Below are 14,981 nucleotides of genomic sequence, written 5' to 3' on the forward strand. Positions count from 1 at the left end.
TAGAGAGAGAGAGCATTGATTGAGCATCTCCCAGCTGCAGTGAGTGTATAGAATTCTTATAGGTGAAATCACTTAATTCTTTCAATAGTCCCAGGGAATCAGTACTTTTACCATCATTTTATAGAAGAATGAAAAAAAAGTAACCTCCCTAAACTAAACATCTAGTGGTGAAGAGCCAGGACTGGAGCTAATGACTGCATGCTGTCTCTATAAAACAAAACCAAAGAAGCCATGCAAGATTTAAATATGGAAACCCTAAAACTTACCAGAAGCTAACATATATTTGTGATTTTGGAGGCATTGCCATCCAAGTGATGGTTTTTTTGTTCTAATTTGTTTTTCTTTAGAGACTTAGAGTAGATTTCCTTAATTTAAAAAATGCTATATAAACTACTAAAATATAAAATGTAAAGAACTATAGTTTTATTTTAGTCACTAAATAAAATAAATTCTTAATATGCTAAATTCTTAATTTCTTTGCATTTCCATTCCCTCCCTCCATGTTTTTTTTCATGGGAGTAGTGGCCACCTAGCCAGGTAGCTCAGTTGGTTAGACCATTATTCCAGTACACCATGGATGTGGGTTTGATCCCCAGTCAGGGTACATACAAGAACCAACCAATAAATGCATAAATAGGTGGAAAAACAAATCAATATTTCTCTCTCTCCTCTAAAATCAATCAATAAGTTAAAAAAGAAACGGGAATAAAATGGGAGTAGTGGGTACGGTAGTCTCCCTCCTTTTTTCAACAGGTGATACATTCCAAGACCCCTAGTGGATAATGCCTGAAACCACGGAGAGTATAGAACCCTATGTACACTGTATACTGTTTTATCCTATGCATACATACCTATGATAAAGTTTAATTTATAAACTACATACATAAGAGATTAATAATAATAATAAAATAGAAAAATTATAATAATATACTATAATAAATGAATGTAACTTTTCTCCCTTAAAATATTTTATTATATTGTAACTCACCTTTCCATTTAAAGGAAGCACTCTAAGGCTTCACTGTGGCATATCTGACTTGCTAGCATCACCATTCTTATGATTTAGGGCCATTATTATGTAAAATAAAAGGTACTTGAACACAAGCACTGTAATACTGTAACAGTAGGTCTCCTAATGGAGATGGCTACTAAGTGACCAATGGTCAGGGAGTATATACAGTGTGGATACCCGGGACAAAGGGATGACTCATATCCTGGGTGGGAAAGAGCAGGATGCTGAGAGTTTTCAACACACTACCCAGAATGGCGTGCAATTTAAAACTTAAAAATCGTCCCACCCTGGCCAGTTGCCTCAGCGGTAGAGTGTGGGCCCAGTGCGTGGAAGTCCTGGGTTCAATTCCCAGTCAGGGCACATAGGAGAAGTACCCATCTGCTTCTCCACCCTTTCCCCTCTCCTTCCTCTCTGTCTCTCTCTTCCCTTCCCACAGCCAAGGCTCCATTGGAGCAAAGTTGGCCCGGGCACTGAGGATGGTTCCATGGCCTCTTCCTCAGGTGCTGAGGATGGCTCCGGTTGTAGCACAGCAACAACCAGATGGGCAGAGCATCATCCCTTAGTGGGCATGCTGGGTGGATCCCAGTCAGGCGCATGCAGAAGTCTGTCTGTCTGCCTCCCTGCTTCTCACTTCAGAAGAATACAAAAAAAAAAACCTTTTAAAAATTGTTTATGAAAATTTTCATTTAATATTTTTAGACTTCCATTGACCATAGGTAACTGAAACAGCAGAATGCAAAACTGTGGATAAGGAGAGACTACTGTAATCTTGGTACATGTTTCTTATTTGTTTTTCAGAACTATAGTATATATTTTCCTAGTGTTTAGATAAAAGCAACAACAATAATAGCTAATAGATACTGAACATTTACAATGTGCTACTCACTACTCTAAGCACTCTGTATCATTTAGTCAAGCGACAGATATTAGTGAGAGGAAAATAAATTTGAGTTCAAAGAAGGAGTAACATTTCCACTTGTAAATGTTCCATGTGAACATAGGTTGGCTATGCAGATGGTCAGAGGGCTGTACAAAAACAGAGCCAATAATATGACTTCACAAGAGAGACACTAAATATAGCCACCCCTATTTTTTAATATAGTACCTTAGTATATTTCAGAACTTTGGACCCTAGACCATTCCTTTACCTGCCACACACTTCTGGGGCAGTTGCTGCATTGCATTTTTCATGAAGTGCATCCACTTCTTAGAAAACTTGATAAGCCTGACCTGTGGTAGCGCAGTGGATAGAGTGTTGATCTGGAAATGCTGAGGTCGCCGGTTCGAAACCCTGGGCTTGCCTGGTCAAGGCACATATGGGAGTTGATGCTTCCAGCTCCTCCCCTGTCTCTCTCTTTCTCTCTCTCCTCTCTAAAGTGAATAAAAAAAAAAAAAAAAAACAAAAAAAAAACAGTGCCCTTTTTTAAAAAAAAAAAAAAAAAAAAGAAGAAAACTTGATAAAGCATACATGCTGATAAGAATTATCCCTTTTTCTTTTCAATAGTGAATAGTTCCCTTTCTGCCGCCTCTCCTAGAAGATAGAAATCCTCAGGGAAAGGTTCCAGGGAAGAGTATAAATCCCTGACTTCTTAAGGCAGATTTAGGTGCCAACAAATCCCTAGGGTCAGACTTAGCTCTCAAATCTGAGTTTGTGGGTTTCCAAGCAGAAGACAGACTTGAGCAGGTTAGTTCACTGAGAGAAGTGGACTAGAGTCGAGCAGCAAAGTCCGGGTAGCAACCAGAAATGGTGTCAGGAAAGTGGTGTTAGAGTAGCCTTGAAACTTAGGTAGGAAAACTAGGTCAAGACACCACGGAAGCAGTTGTAACTTCCGAAGAATCAATGCCTGCTATCAAAGCAGCGTTAATGGTTCCAGTCATGGCCAGGGCACCTGAACGGAGTAGATCATTCTTTGACAATACTGAGGAAGATACTATAAAAGCCAGTGTTCAAAACAGTGCTCTTGGTCCTTGGAATGACTCAATTCCACAATATCCTCTTTATTCAGTGCCTGCAATGTGCTCTCTTATTATTGTTACTAATAAAACATAATAAGTAATATCCAAGCTAATTCAGTAATGTCCTTCACTTTAGAATTTACACTGTTCTTGACATTTATTTTCAGTGCTTATACAAGTATAACAAATAAACTTTCACTGTGACTATAAATATCCTGGAAATACCCATTTTCTTTTTTCTTTATTCTTCAAATGGAAGAGACATAATTACTTATTTCTCTCTTTCCTTGGAAGGTAATTCAGTTGAAGCAGAAAATTAGAACTTTGGGCCCAGACATTTGGCCCATCACTTCCTAATCACAAAAGGTTTTAGCTTTTCATTCCAGAAATTCTATCCTAAATCCTGTCTTCTTTTTTATTTTTTTTTATTTTTTTATTCAGTGAGAGGAGGGGAGGCAGAGGCAGACTCCTGCATGTGCCCTGACCCAGATCCACTTGGCAAGCCCCCTTGTGAGTGATGTTCTGCCCATCTGAGGCGTTGCTTCGTTGTTCAGCAACCGAATTCTTCTTGGCACCTGAGGTGGCGGCCATAGAGCCATCATTAGCTCCTGGGCCCAACTCGCTCCAATGGAGCCATGGCTGCAGGAGAGGAAGAGAGAGAGAGACAGAGGAACAAAGAGAAGTGGGGGGGGGTGGAGAAACAGATGGGTGCTTCTCCTGTGTGCCCTGATCAGCAATCAAACCCGGGACATCCACATGCCAGGCCGACCAGACAGAAACATGTATTCTCTGTCTTGTCACCCATGTGTTTCCTAAAACCTGCTTTTGGTAAACATCAAGGTTGATCAACCTTTCCTTCTTATACCCCATTTTAGTGCCTGCAATACAACATAAAATGAGGGAGACGAGAAATAATAGTATAAAGACCTCATGACTTAGCCCAATGAAAATGAAGCTATGATCACCTGGCTTTACTACTTTCCTCTCCTACTCAGGGATTGTTTTTACTCACCCACAAAAATATTTTTACAGCAAATAATTGTACATATTGTAAAACTGAATAATTCAGCTTAATCTTGCGTGAAAACTAACATGAATACAAAGGAATATGAGGATGTGGAAAACGAAAGTGCCAAATTAAGCAGCTTGCAAACATAAAGTCATTAACATTAGCAACACACAGGCAAACATGCCCTGTGCCGGCTGGGAGTAGCAATTTTAATTTTCTTCAGTTGGGAGCTTATAAGATCTCACTCTCAAAGTATGTGTGGTGCCATTATAAAACAATGGTGGAAAGACAAGCTAATATCTACCTCTAGGTTTTACGTAGTGAGAAACAAATATATTACAGGGAAACTCCTTTTTTCTTCTTCGCTATTTTATTTAGTTTTATTATCTTTGTAATTATTTAATTATAAGTGCCAGAGTAGCATTATTCTCCTTATCACTGTAAATATATAGCCTTTCAGCCACATCATTAAAATGTCTTGTGGACAGATTTCTATCACATTGTTTTCAGATAAAACTTTTGCTCCAATTTTTAAAGTATTTTTTTTAATTTTAGTTTTATTGAAGTGTATAGACATATAAAGCTGTAAGATATTTAAAGTATGCATTGTGGTGATTTAACATACAAATCTATTGTGAAAAGAGTCCCTTCCCATTTGGTTAATTAGGGGGCAATTCTTACTGTAACTGCTACCAGTCAAAATTCAGATCCTGTTTTTTCTAGAAGTTACATTCCCACATGTTATGATCCAGAGCAATGGTTTTCAGAGTATGGTCCCTTGATCAGCAGCACCCACCGACACCTGAGAATTTGTTAGAAACACCTGGCAGAATTCAAATTCTTGGAACTCACTCAACCTACTAAATCAGAAATTCTGGAGGAGAGGACCAGTGATCTGCATTTTCACAGGCTTTCCAGGTGAGTTAATAATGCACACTAAAGGACTGGCTCAGGGTCAGGGGCTAAACTTGTAGGTTAAACTATCAGTTTCTACAAAAGAGAAAAAGGAGGCTTGCTCCTGATCTCTGATTCTTCCATCCAACCTATGCAAACCAATCTGTGGATGAACCGCAGATATAAGAGACGTTACATGAAGAATAAAGGATTCTGACACCAGTTCAAGGCAACATCAGAAGATGACACAAAGGTCGTTGCCAAATGTTTCTTTTTAAATTGCTTCTGTAACCCCACTCTCTGTCTCCTCCTGTCCACCACCCACTTTAAACTGTTCTCTTTTTCACCACTGGTAAATTCCAAGCAAAGTAGAGGTTTCGAAGGGAATGCAAGTAATAACTATTGCATTCTTTATAATGCTCAATGACCTTTTACGGACAGTTATATAGATTATGTTATTTAATCCTCACACTTCTCCTATAAAATTTAACCTATTGGGAAATTTGTGTGCCAATTTAGAACAGTCTAATAAAGTCCTGAAATTAACAACCACTTTTTGAGAGTAGATTATATGAGGCACTTTTATAAAAATTATTTCTAACCCCTCAGCTCTGCAAGTTGTCCCAAGATAGCAAATATACTTAAGAATGTAGAAAATGTATTAAAATATATACTATAAAATTACATTAAAATGAAATATTAACTATTTCACAAAGTATGTTAAATCCTGTATAAATTTAATATGCTGCTATTTATTACAAAAAGTGAAGCTATTCTAAGAGAAAAGCCTTCGTTTCCCAGTAATGAGGGTGAGGGAAAGGGAATATATGATATATGACTTCAAAAATTCCTGCTATAAAAAAATCTTTATATTCCTTCTACAATTCCCTATAATATCTGAATATAACACATTTCTTTTTCTGAAAGATCCAAGGTTACATTCAAAATTGGGATAATTCAGCAGCTCTAAAACATAATAATTATTTTACAACCCAATAGAAGTGGAATCAATAAAATTCCCTCAATCTTGCAGATTTCCTTGTTCCAGCTGTACTATCTCCTCACTTGATAGGTGGCTTCTGTGGCACTTGAACGTCTCAACCACTCCAGCCTCTATGATGTGTTCGTAGCTAAGGCCATTAGCAAAGGTCATGTTACAGTGAATGTGCAGTACAGTTTCAAGTTGGGGGGAACCATAATTTTTGTGATTAACTCATGAGACAGATCTTCTCCCAGAGAGCATTCTTTGTTAGTAAACGGACTCTCGGCCAGAACCAGCCACTGGCCCAGGCTGTCCACGATATTGCAGACTAATGACAGACTTATCTGCTTCATTAGTTCATTCTGAGAGCTGACGAGAAATCTACACAGGTATTAAGCCTTAAAAGTGGCATTCATACCTTGATCCACTGGCTATGATGATGATTAGATAAATCACCTAAATTATAGGCTGGCCATGGCAGTATCTTCAATAGCTGGGGTGCAGAACTTCTGAACAAAAGGGCAGAAAATATAAGTGAGCCATCGTTTAGAATTGCTCATCCATCCCTGTCCAGCCTTCCTGTTAGATCAAAAAATTGCTCTCAGATTAGCTGAGCGGCAGGTTTGGGGAGCCCCGGGATTTCCTAATAAATTAGTAAACACCTCACTTTTAAAGTAGCCTTCAGTATGGCCTCCAGTGATAGTTGGCTGCTATAGCCTAGGGCACTATTTTCTTCCGCAGAAATAAAAGTCTTTTCAGGTAATCTTTTCCAATCAAACTCTGTCCTTTTGACTGAAACGTTTGTTTCAATGAAGGAAACCAACAAGTTAGCAGACTTGTCAGAACTACCATCTTCCCTGTTCATTATAATGCTCTGCAAACTATCCCTCTCTTGGAATCTTACAAATCGTTGCCTACTGCCCACTAAAAATGTCCATTTCAAAACCATGACTTCTTCAAAACATGAGTCCTCAATTGTAGCTTCTAAAAAATCATGGTGTTCCTTGCTAAACTACTTATGGTCCTATGCCCATATGTACTGAACAGGTCTCCATCAAAATATTTTTATTATAAGTCAATTTACTAGCACTTAAAAGTCTAAGTGCTTGACAATCATTAAACAAATATTTTCTCAATTTTATATAACAGAATGTTAAGGGAATGATTCCAAGTCCTTTTGCCATTTAGCCAAGTCTTAATCTTTGTCAAATTGCCTTAACACTTCAGATTTTACATTTAACTAATTGATAAACAGTTTCCTTTTACTTTGGCATTTTGCACTGTTTGGCTTCTTTCCACAGATCTTTAGCTCAGGTTTGAAACTGGTGTGAACATGTGCTCTTGGCAAGTGAATTTTTAGAACTTTAAAAGGAAGAAGAAAGGCTTGAAATTTTTGTTCTTTATTTCTTTCTGTCTTGTTCTGTTCTGAGTTTAGTGCCTACTCAGCAAAACAGAAAGCATAATCGACAATCAGTTGTTTGTTTTTTTGTTTTTGTTTTTTAAAGCATGAACAAAGAAAGTAAAATAGAACAGGAGGAAAGCAGGAATAAAGAAGGAAGCAGGAAAGATAATCTTTCAGTTATAAGCTAACTTGAGAAGTAAAATTCTGGGAATAAAGTTAAGGAAAACAGCCATCTGCCTGTTTCAAATGTTCCCATAGTTGCAGAAAATTCAAATTGATCTGAAGATGCTCTGTTGACACTGTGGCAGCGAGGCACCTTGCCCACTGTGGCAGCTCGCCTGCATTAGCTGGGGCTCAGAGCGAAGAGCTCTAACTCTTTTTGAAGATCCAATGTACAGACAGACTCACAGACACAGCAGACTGGTGGTTCTTGAGAGTAGAGGGCGATTGAGTGTGGGAGGGACTGGGAGACAGGGGGAAGGGATTCAGGAGCAAAAACTGGTAGTTACAAAATAGTCATGGGCATGTAAAGTACAGCCTAGGGAATATAGTCATTAATATTATAATAACTGTGTATGGTGCCAGGTGGGTACTGGAAATATCAAGGGAACACCTTGTAAAGTGTATGACTGTCTAACCACCATGCTATTTTGTATACCTGAAACCAATACAAAATAATATTGGAAGTAAACTGTAATTGAAAAATAAATATAAACATTTAAAAAATGTATCATGAACAGAAAGAGAAATTATTTGGAATGGCAAAGCCATTTTAAACTAAACCTCTTAAAAACTTTAAAAACACTACCAGACATACAAAAATATACAGCAAGACAAATGTGACTCCTAAACTTTGAAATGAGCCATACGGATGTGTGCTACATACAGCCAAGGTACTAACATTTTGATAGAGAGCTATCATCGCTTCCCAAAAAACTCACTTCCAAGAGACTTAAAGGAACAAAACTAGGCCATCACCAGAAAACATGTTAAATGTTAAGCCATTTTGCCATTGACTCTGGTTAGCTTTGACTCTTAACTGTTGTATTCCAAGTCTTTAATAAAATCATGGATTAATGGACTAAAGAACTAGAGATTACCATGTCGGCATTTTAAAATGATTGCTAATTTAACATGCTAAGATAAATGTTCAGATATCAAATATTTGGCAAATCAAACAGGCATATGAACAAACAAATGCTACTCATGCTTTTTCATGTGTGTCTCTAATAAAATATTTATGTGTACTGAAAACATTGTACATTGGTATATTTTATGTGTATACATACACTTGTACCCAAAACCTCTGTAAGATTTGGTCAGCCCCTCAAATGAGTTTTAATCTCATGTCCTGGGGTCTCAAAAAGCAGAGGCTGTGTTGTCTCCAAGAGTAAGTAGTCAAAGCCGCTGATGAAGGGCCACTGTCACTGTAACAACATGAAGGATATCTTTGTGACAACCTTTCCTGAAATACCGAATCTGCTTAATGCCTTTTCCCTATATTTGGATCAACTGAGAATTGCTGAGTTTAGAAAGTTACATAACCATTTCTTTCTCCTATTCTACTGTTATGCATCAGTAAATTCTTAATTTTTTATGGCTTATTAGTATTTTGAAAAAGAAAAAGAGTCTGCTGCCAAAACCTGGCTGTGGAATCAGATGGGGGAGGGAGTGGGATTTGCAATCCACAGAAAATAGAAGATTTGCATTATCTGAAATGTGGAGCTGGTGGGATTTGCTTTTATATTCATAGTATGACAGTAAGATATTTCCATATGTGAGGATTCTGATCAGTTATGTCTGCAGAAGTACATAGTCATTGTGAGAGTGGAAAATGCACAAAAATTCAGGTTAAGAAAGCAAATGAAAAGAAAAACTTTCTTATTGCGTATTTATCCCTTCTTATTTTGCACTAAACACATGAAGATGTCCAGATAAAGAGTCGCCTATTATTCAAACCCAAGCAGAAGGAAGCTGCTCTGGCAGTGCCATTCCATCACCCCCAACCCCAATGGTTGACAAACAATAATGGACATTCTTACAAGTGGTTTACCGGTGTGATATTTTTCCTAGAAACCTGGGAGCTTCCTTTTAAGATACAAAGACAATGACTGTTCCATTAAGAAATCCACAGGGAGCCTGTTACCTGCTTAAGGGGGAAGCATTTCCTTTGAGTTTGTATCAGTTAATAAAATTAAGATACTTGGGGAGGTTGGGTGCACTAAACTTTTGGCAAAAGTCCAGAACTAAAAGAGCTAATGCATTACTTCATTTGTTTCTTAATGAGAAAAAACTGTCTGCTGCCAAACCCAGATCAGAATTCAGATGGGAAAATGGGGAGGGAAATAATTTGCAGTCCATAAAGCGAAATATAGACAGACGATTTAAGAGAATTTTTCTCATGTGAGTATGCCCTTTCACCTGAGTGAAGGGTCCAGAGAAATTTAGTTGATGTGTTTGGGTCTGCCTTTGCTGTCATTACCTGGATAGAGGTCAGGCCCAGGCCCCGGGGAGCAGCCCACTGCCCCATCTGCAGCAGCATCTCGCGGGGAAGTGGCCGGCTGCAGAGGTTGCACGGTGAGGCAATCCGTGAGTAGGTCAGGATGGATCTCTGCGCTGGACCGCAACTAAGAGAAGGAGAAAACAGAAGACAGATGGAAAAGGAGAGCTGTTCCTTGGAATACTTTCCTGGAATGGCATCGTTGACCTAAGGTTCATTGCAATTCAATCCACAAATATTTATTAAGAAACAACTATAGGTTAAGCACTGAGCTTAACAGAGTCAATAAAAGGGTCAGTTTTCCAATTCTAGTAACATCGGGCAGGTGCTACGGGGAAAAAAAAATGTGACTAGAGGCAGATTTCAATTTAGTACTGATATTTTGACTTCTGAGAACCCAACTTCGTTTCCTATTTCCTTTTATTTGCTCTATATCTTATCAGAACTTGTAGCGATAACAAAACAAGCCCAAGTATATTTAGTCCAGATTGGAAAGTGCTTTTAAAATACAGATACTAACATGAAAATATCTTGGAGATAAGAATTGTCCATTGAGCTTTGGTACCTATCGCTTTTACATGACAGGAAAATACACAAGTTAAATTTTCAAATACTTTGGAGCATGGTTAAAAGAAAACCAGTGTCATTAACAGCAACAGAACCCCAACAGTAAGTTGCTCTTTGGTCACTGGACAGAAGGCCTGGTTCAGAGAAGCTCTATTTAGGATGAAGCCCAAGATAGGAACCGGACTTCTCTAGTCCATGGGTTCCTATAGTCTATGCAGCCTCAGCCAAAGTCATTTGCATGCTTAGAATCTACGATTCCTTCTCTGGACACTGACTTCATTTTGTCTTTCTTATTATCATCCACTTCCTGCAATGAACAGAAATCCCGTCTCAAAAAAGAAAAAAAATTAACCCTGCCCCAGAAATCTATACTAGAAAGTCAGAAATCCAAGGGAAGTGTGGAAGGATGATGAGGACTGCCAGCAGACACGCTTGGTGCCAGGATTCCATCTCAGAAGCTCTGTCCTAGACGACACTAGTCTTGCTGGTTCTGACAGAGTGAGGAAAGGAGACCAGGCCAAGATGCAGAAGCAGAAACAGGTGTTGTCAATGTTGTGCCAGGTGTCCCCAAACTACGGCCTGCGGGCCGCATGCGGCCCCCTGAGGCCATTTATCCGCGCCCCCCCCCCCCCCGCCGCACTTCCGGAAGGGGCACCTCTTTCATTGGTGGTCAGTGAGAGGAGCACTGTATGTGGCGGCCCTCCAATGGTCTGAGGAACAGTGAACTGGCTCCCTGTGTAAAAAGTTTGGGGACCCCTGTAACTGTCCTCTGTACTGGAGAACATTGTTATTACAGTAAGTAACAAAATAAGTTCTTTATTTATTAAAGAGTTATAAAAAGTCAAGTCATAACAATATTAGAATAAAGTCTAAGTGAAAAGTTATCTCTTTGTGGAAAAGAAGTTTTTAGTATAATTCTAATAGAAAAAAACCACACTGCAAGATTTAGTTCCATAAAAATATTTATCTTTTGCTTATATAACAACATAGCAATTTATCTATTACAGATATTGCAAATACCTACCATACTGAGTGTTTAAAGGGAACACATAAATTGATATTGTCTTTACCAAAACAAAAATAAACCTTTAGATATAGAGATGGAATATATATATATCCATGCAATAAATATTAGTTGTCAGACACTCTAGATCTCGGAGTGCTGTGTTAGGGAACAGGTACTCTAGAGTGGAAGAGTGGTACAGAGAAAGAAGACAGTGAGTAGGGATGAAGGATGGCAAGTTTAGAGACAGGATCAGGGAAAACCACTTGGACATGGAATGTGTAAAAAGCTTTTAAACGTGAGGGGGTGAACCCTATAATTATAAGGGGGAAGAACCTGTCTGCCTTGTGGTGTGCCTGGATCATCTGAGGAATAGTAAGGCTGGAATTGTGTGAGCCAGGGTCCTCCAGTTACAACAGTCTCGACATATGATGTTTCAAGTTTACGACGCTCACTCCCATAAAAACTTCAAAAAGTTGAGATGTGAGTGTTTTGGCTTACGCCGTTAGCATCGTACTGATGGACTACGTGGATGAACTAGTTTGGTTGAGGGTGGTGGAAGAATACGCAGTAGTGTGTATGAGTGAGGGACTTGGTGTCCCCCAGTACCACTTACCTATGCCATTCTGGACTGCTAAAAGCAGTGATTTTTTTTGGCCCTTATTGTGGCTCCTAAACTAAAGTCAGAGTCTTCAAATGGTAGTGTTTCAAAAGAGAGGAAAGCCATCACGATGGATGTCACAGAGCTACAGGCATCACATAGAGAGGAGCTGTCTGCTGAGGACCTTGTTCAGCTAGAAAAGCAGTTGATTGAAGAGGAAGAGATAGAAACCCCAGAGCCCTAGAGATTTACTACCAAAGGTTTGGCAGAAGGTTTTTCCATGGTAGAGAATGGGTTGGCCAAATTTCAGGCTGAGGACGCCAGCAATGACAGATTCAGTGAGGTCTCCAAAGCTGGTATGGATGCCTTGCAATGCTATAGGCAGATTCTGGAAGAGCAGAAGTCATCAACCTTCCAGACTGGCCTGGAACAATTCTTTAAGAAGGTGGAGAGGCCTGCAACACATCCTGTACCGTCTATATCATTTGCTTCTTGAGATGAAACACCCATAGCAGAGGTAGAATCATCTCCTGCATCTCCTGCATGTTCCTTAGACAATCCTGGTTCACCTGACCCTGTATCTCCAGCCCCTTCTGCAGGTTCTCCTGCCTCTCCAGCTTCCTCCTCCCAATAAGTCAATCTCTCCCACCTTGCAATGCCCCTTCCAGTGTGCAAGCTAACCACAGGAATAAAGGTAAGGAATTTGTTTTTACACTCATTTTTGTCATTTTACTTTTTTGTTAATAACAGTATGGTATATTTATGTCCTTTTCCTTTTTCTGTGGCTTAGTTGTGTTTTTATGTTCTAGATTATGATTTTACAACTGTGTTAGATTAGGTAGGTGACTTAGGCTACAGTGTGTTTCGACTTACAACAAAATTTTGGTTACATCACTGTTATAGAAACAGAACTGTGTCATAACCCAAGGAACCCCTGTAGAAGATGAAACCAGAGATGTAGGTGAGTAGAGGGAGTAAGCTTAGTGTCCCTCTCTCTCTCCCTGTCTGTCATATTAGACAGCCAGGAAAGTACCTTCCAGATAATTTAAAGCTCTTAATTATCTTTGGTCCAGCAATTAGTTAATGGTGAGGCGGGAGGCACAAAGCAGAATCTCCTGGGTGAGGACTGCATCACCATGACATTGTTGGCATAAACATAATGTTTTAAAAAGGCAAAACAGATGGTGGCACAGTGGGTACAGCGTTGACATTGGATGCTGAGGTTCCACATTCAAAAAAACCTCACAGTCACTAGTTTGAATGCAGGCTCATCAGGCTTGAGCAAAGGCTTGCCAGCTTGAATGCTGGGTCATCAGCAGCACAGGATCATTGATATGTTCCTGGGGTTACTGGCTTGAAGCCCAAGGTCACTGGCTTGAGCAAGGAGTCACTGGCTCAGCTTTAGCCACGCCCCCGCCCCAGTCAAGGCACATATGAGAAGCAATCAATGAACAACTAAGGTGACATAACTATAAGGTGATGCTTCCCATCTCTTTCTCCTCTCTCTCTCCCCCTTCCTGTTTGCCTCTCTGACTCCCTCTCTCTCTCTCTCTCAAAAAAAAAGGTAAAACAATGATAATAAAAAAATTTAGCACACTTATGAAGAAATGCAATATTAACTTTTTATAACATCAGATTATTAAAACTTTTAAGGAAGTAGTGGTAGTTAAGGTAGTTAAGGTACAGTGAGAGAGGCATTCTTAAACATTGTGGGTAGAAGTGCACATTGGTATAAACTTTCTAAATGGTATCTGGCAATACTTTTTCAAACCCATAATTTAAACCATTTGATCTTAAAATTTGTCTTTAGGAAATAGCCACAAGAAAGGTGAAGGAAGATTTATACTTAATGTTCCAATGACATTATATCACTATTGATAGCAATATCAAAAATTACAAAATGTTACTTAAATGTCCATGATTAGGGCTTATAAATGATCTTATATCAATTTGATGGGATATTATGCAACCACTAAAATAATGCTCATGAGATAAAAGCAAATATAAAACTATATATACAAAATAATAATTATATAAAAACACATAGACAAAATACTGTAAGAAAATGTAATTCAATATTAAAACTGATTTTTCCTAGCAGCAATATCATGAATTTATTTCCTCTGTTTTTTTTTTTTTAATCCTTTTCTGTTTTCAAATTTTCTACATTACAATGACTTGTTGGAGCTGGTTTGCACCGATCAAAGCACGTCAATTGTGTGCACCTTTTCCAAACTGTCCATGCAATGATATCAAACTGATAGCTTGAAATTGGTCATGGTAAGACTATATAGACCATTGAAACTAGCAAATGCTGCAAACTGGGGCTTTTTTTCTGTGGAGACCTGGTTGTTAAATATTACCAGCACACCACCAACAGTGACTCTGACTCACACTCTGATCAGAAAACACACACACACACACACACACACACCCAAGACATCAAGTAAGTTACAATTCAGAGAGCAGTATTTCTTGAATCTTATAAAGCTTCTTAAGAGACAAACATATATCCAGATCTCAATTCAAGAATATGAAAATGAGGGATTCCAAGATGGTGATGGAGTAGATGGATGTTCTAACTGCCACCTCCCAGAACCAAATTGGATTACAACTTAATTTAAGAACAATCCCCTTGAAAAATCAACTTTGGACTAAATGAAGAGGAATCTATAACCAGGATCACAGAAGAAGCCACATTGAGACCAGGAGGAAGGGCGGAGATGCGGAAAGGGCTTCCTGCTCCCAGGAGCGAGAGGGAGTAGAGAGTCCAGAGGTCTCCAGATTTATTCCAGGGAGGCAAGGCTGGCACAATATTCACAAATCAATAAATGTGATTCATCACATAAACAAAATGAAATATAAAAATCACATGATTATATCAATAGATGCAGAAAAGGTATTTGATAAAATCCAGCACACATTTATGATCAAAACTCTGAGCAAAGTGGGAACACAGGGAACATATCTCAACGTAATAAAGGCCATCTATGACAAACCGACAACCAACATCAGACTTAATGGGCCAAAATTAAAAGCAATCTCATTAAGGCCA

At 38.8% G+C, this 14,981-nt stretch overlaps 1 protein-coding gene across 4 annotated transcripts in view; it reads right to left on the reverse strand.

The window, feature by feature from the left end:
* The window catches only part of GLIS3 (GLIS family zinc finger 3), a 553,880-nt gene that overhangs the window by 80,202 nt on the left and 458,697 nt on the right, over positions 1-14,981 (reverse strand). For all 4 annotated transcript variants that reach the window (XR_010729083.1, XM_066257180.1, XM_066257178.1 and 1 more), the window contains one exon: positions 9,738-9,882. Coding sequence is in view for 3 of the 4 variants with exons in the window: in XM_066257180.1 (XP_066113277.1) it covers positions 9,738-9,882 (145 nt within the window). In the remaining variant the exon portion in view is untranslated. The remainder of the gene's footprint in view (positions 1-9,737; positions 9,883-14,981) is intronic.

Source organism: Saccopteryx bilineata, chromosome 2 (assembly GCF_036850765.1).
Source record: "Saccopteryx bilineata isolate mSacBil1 chromosome 2, mSacBil1_pri_phased_curated, whole genome shotgun sequence".
NCBI lineage: Eukaryota > Metazoa > Chordata > Mammalia > Chiroptera > Emballonuridae > Saccopteryx > Saccopteryx bilineata.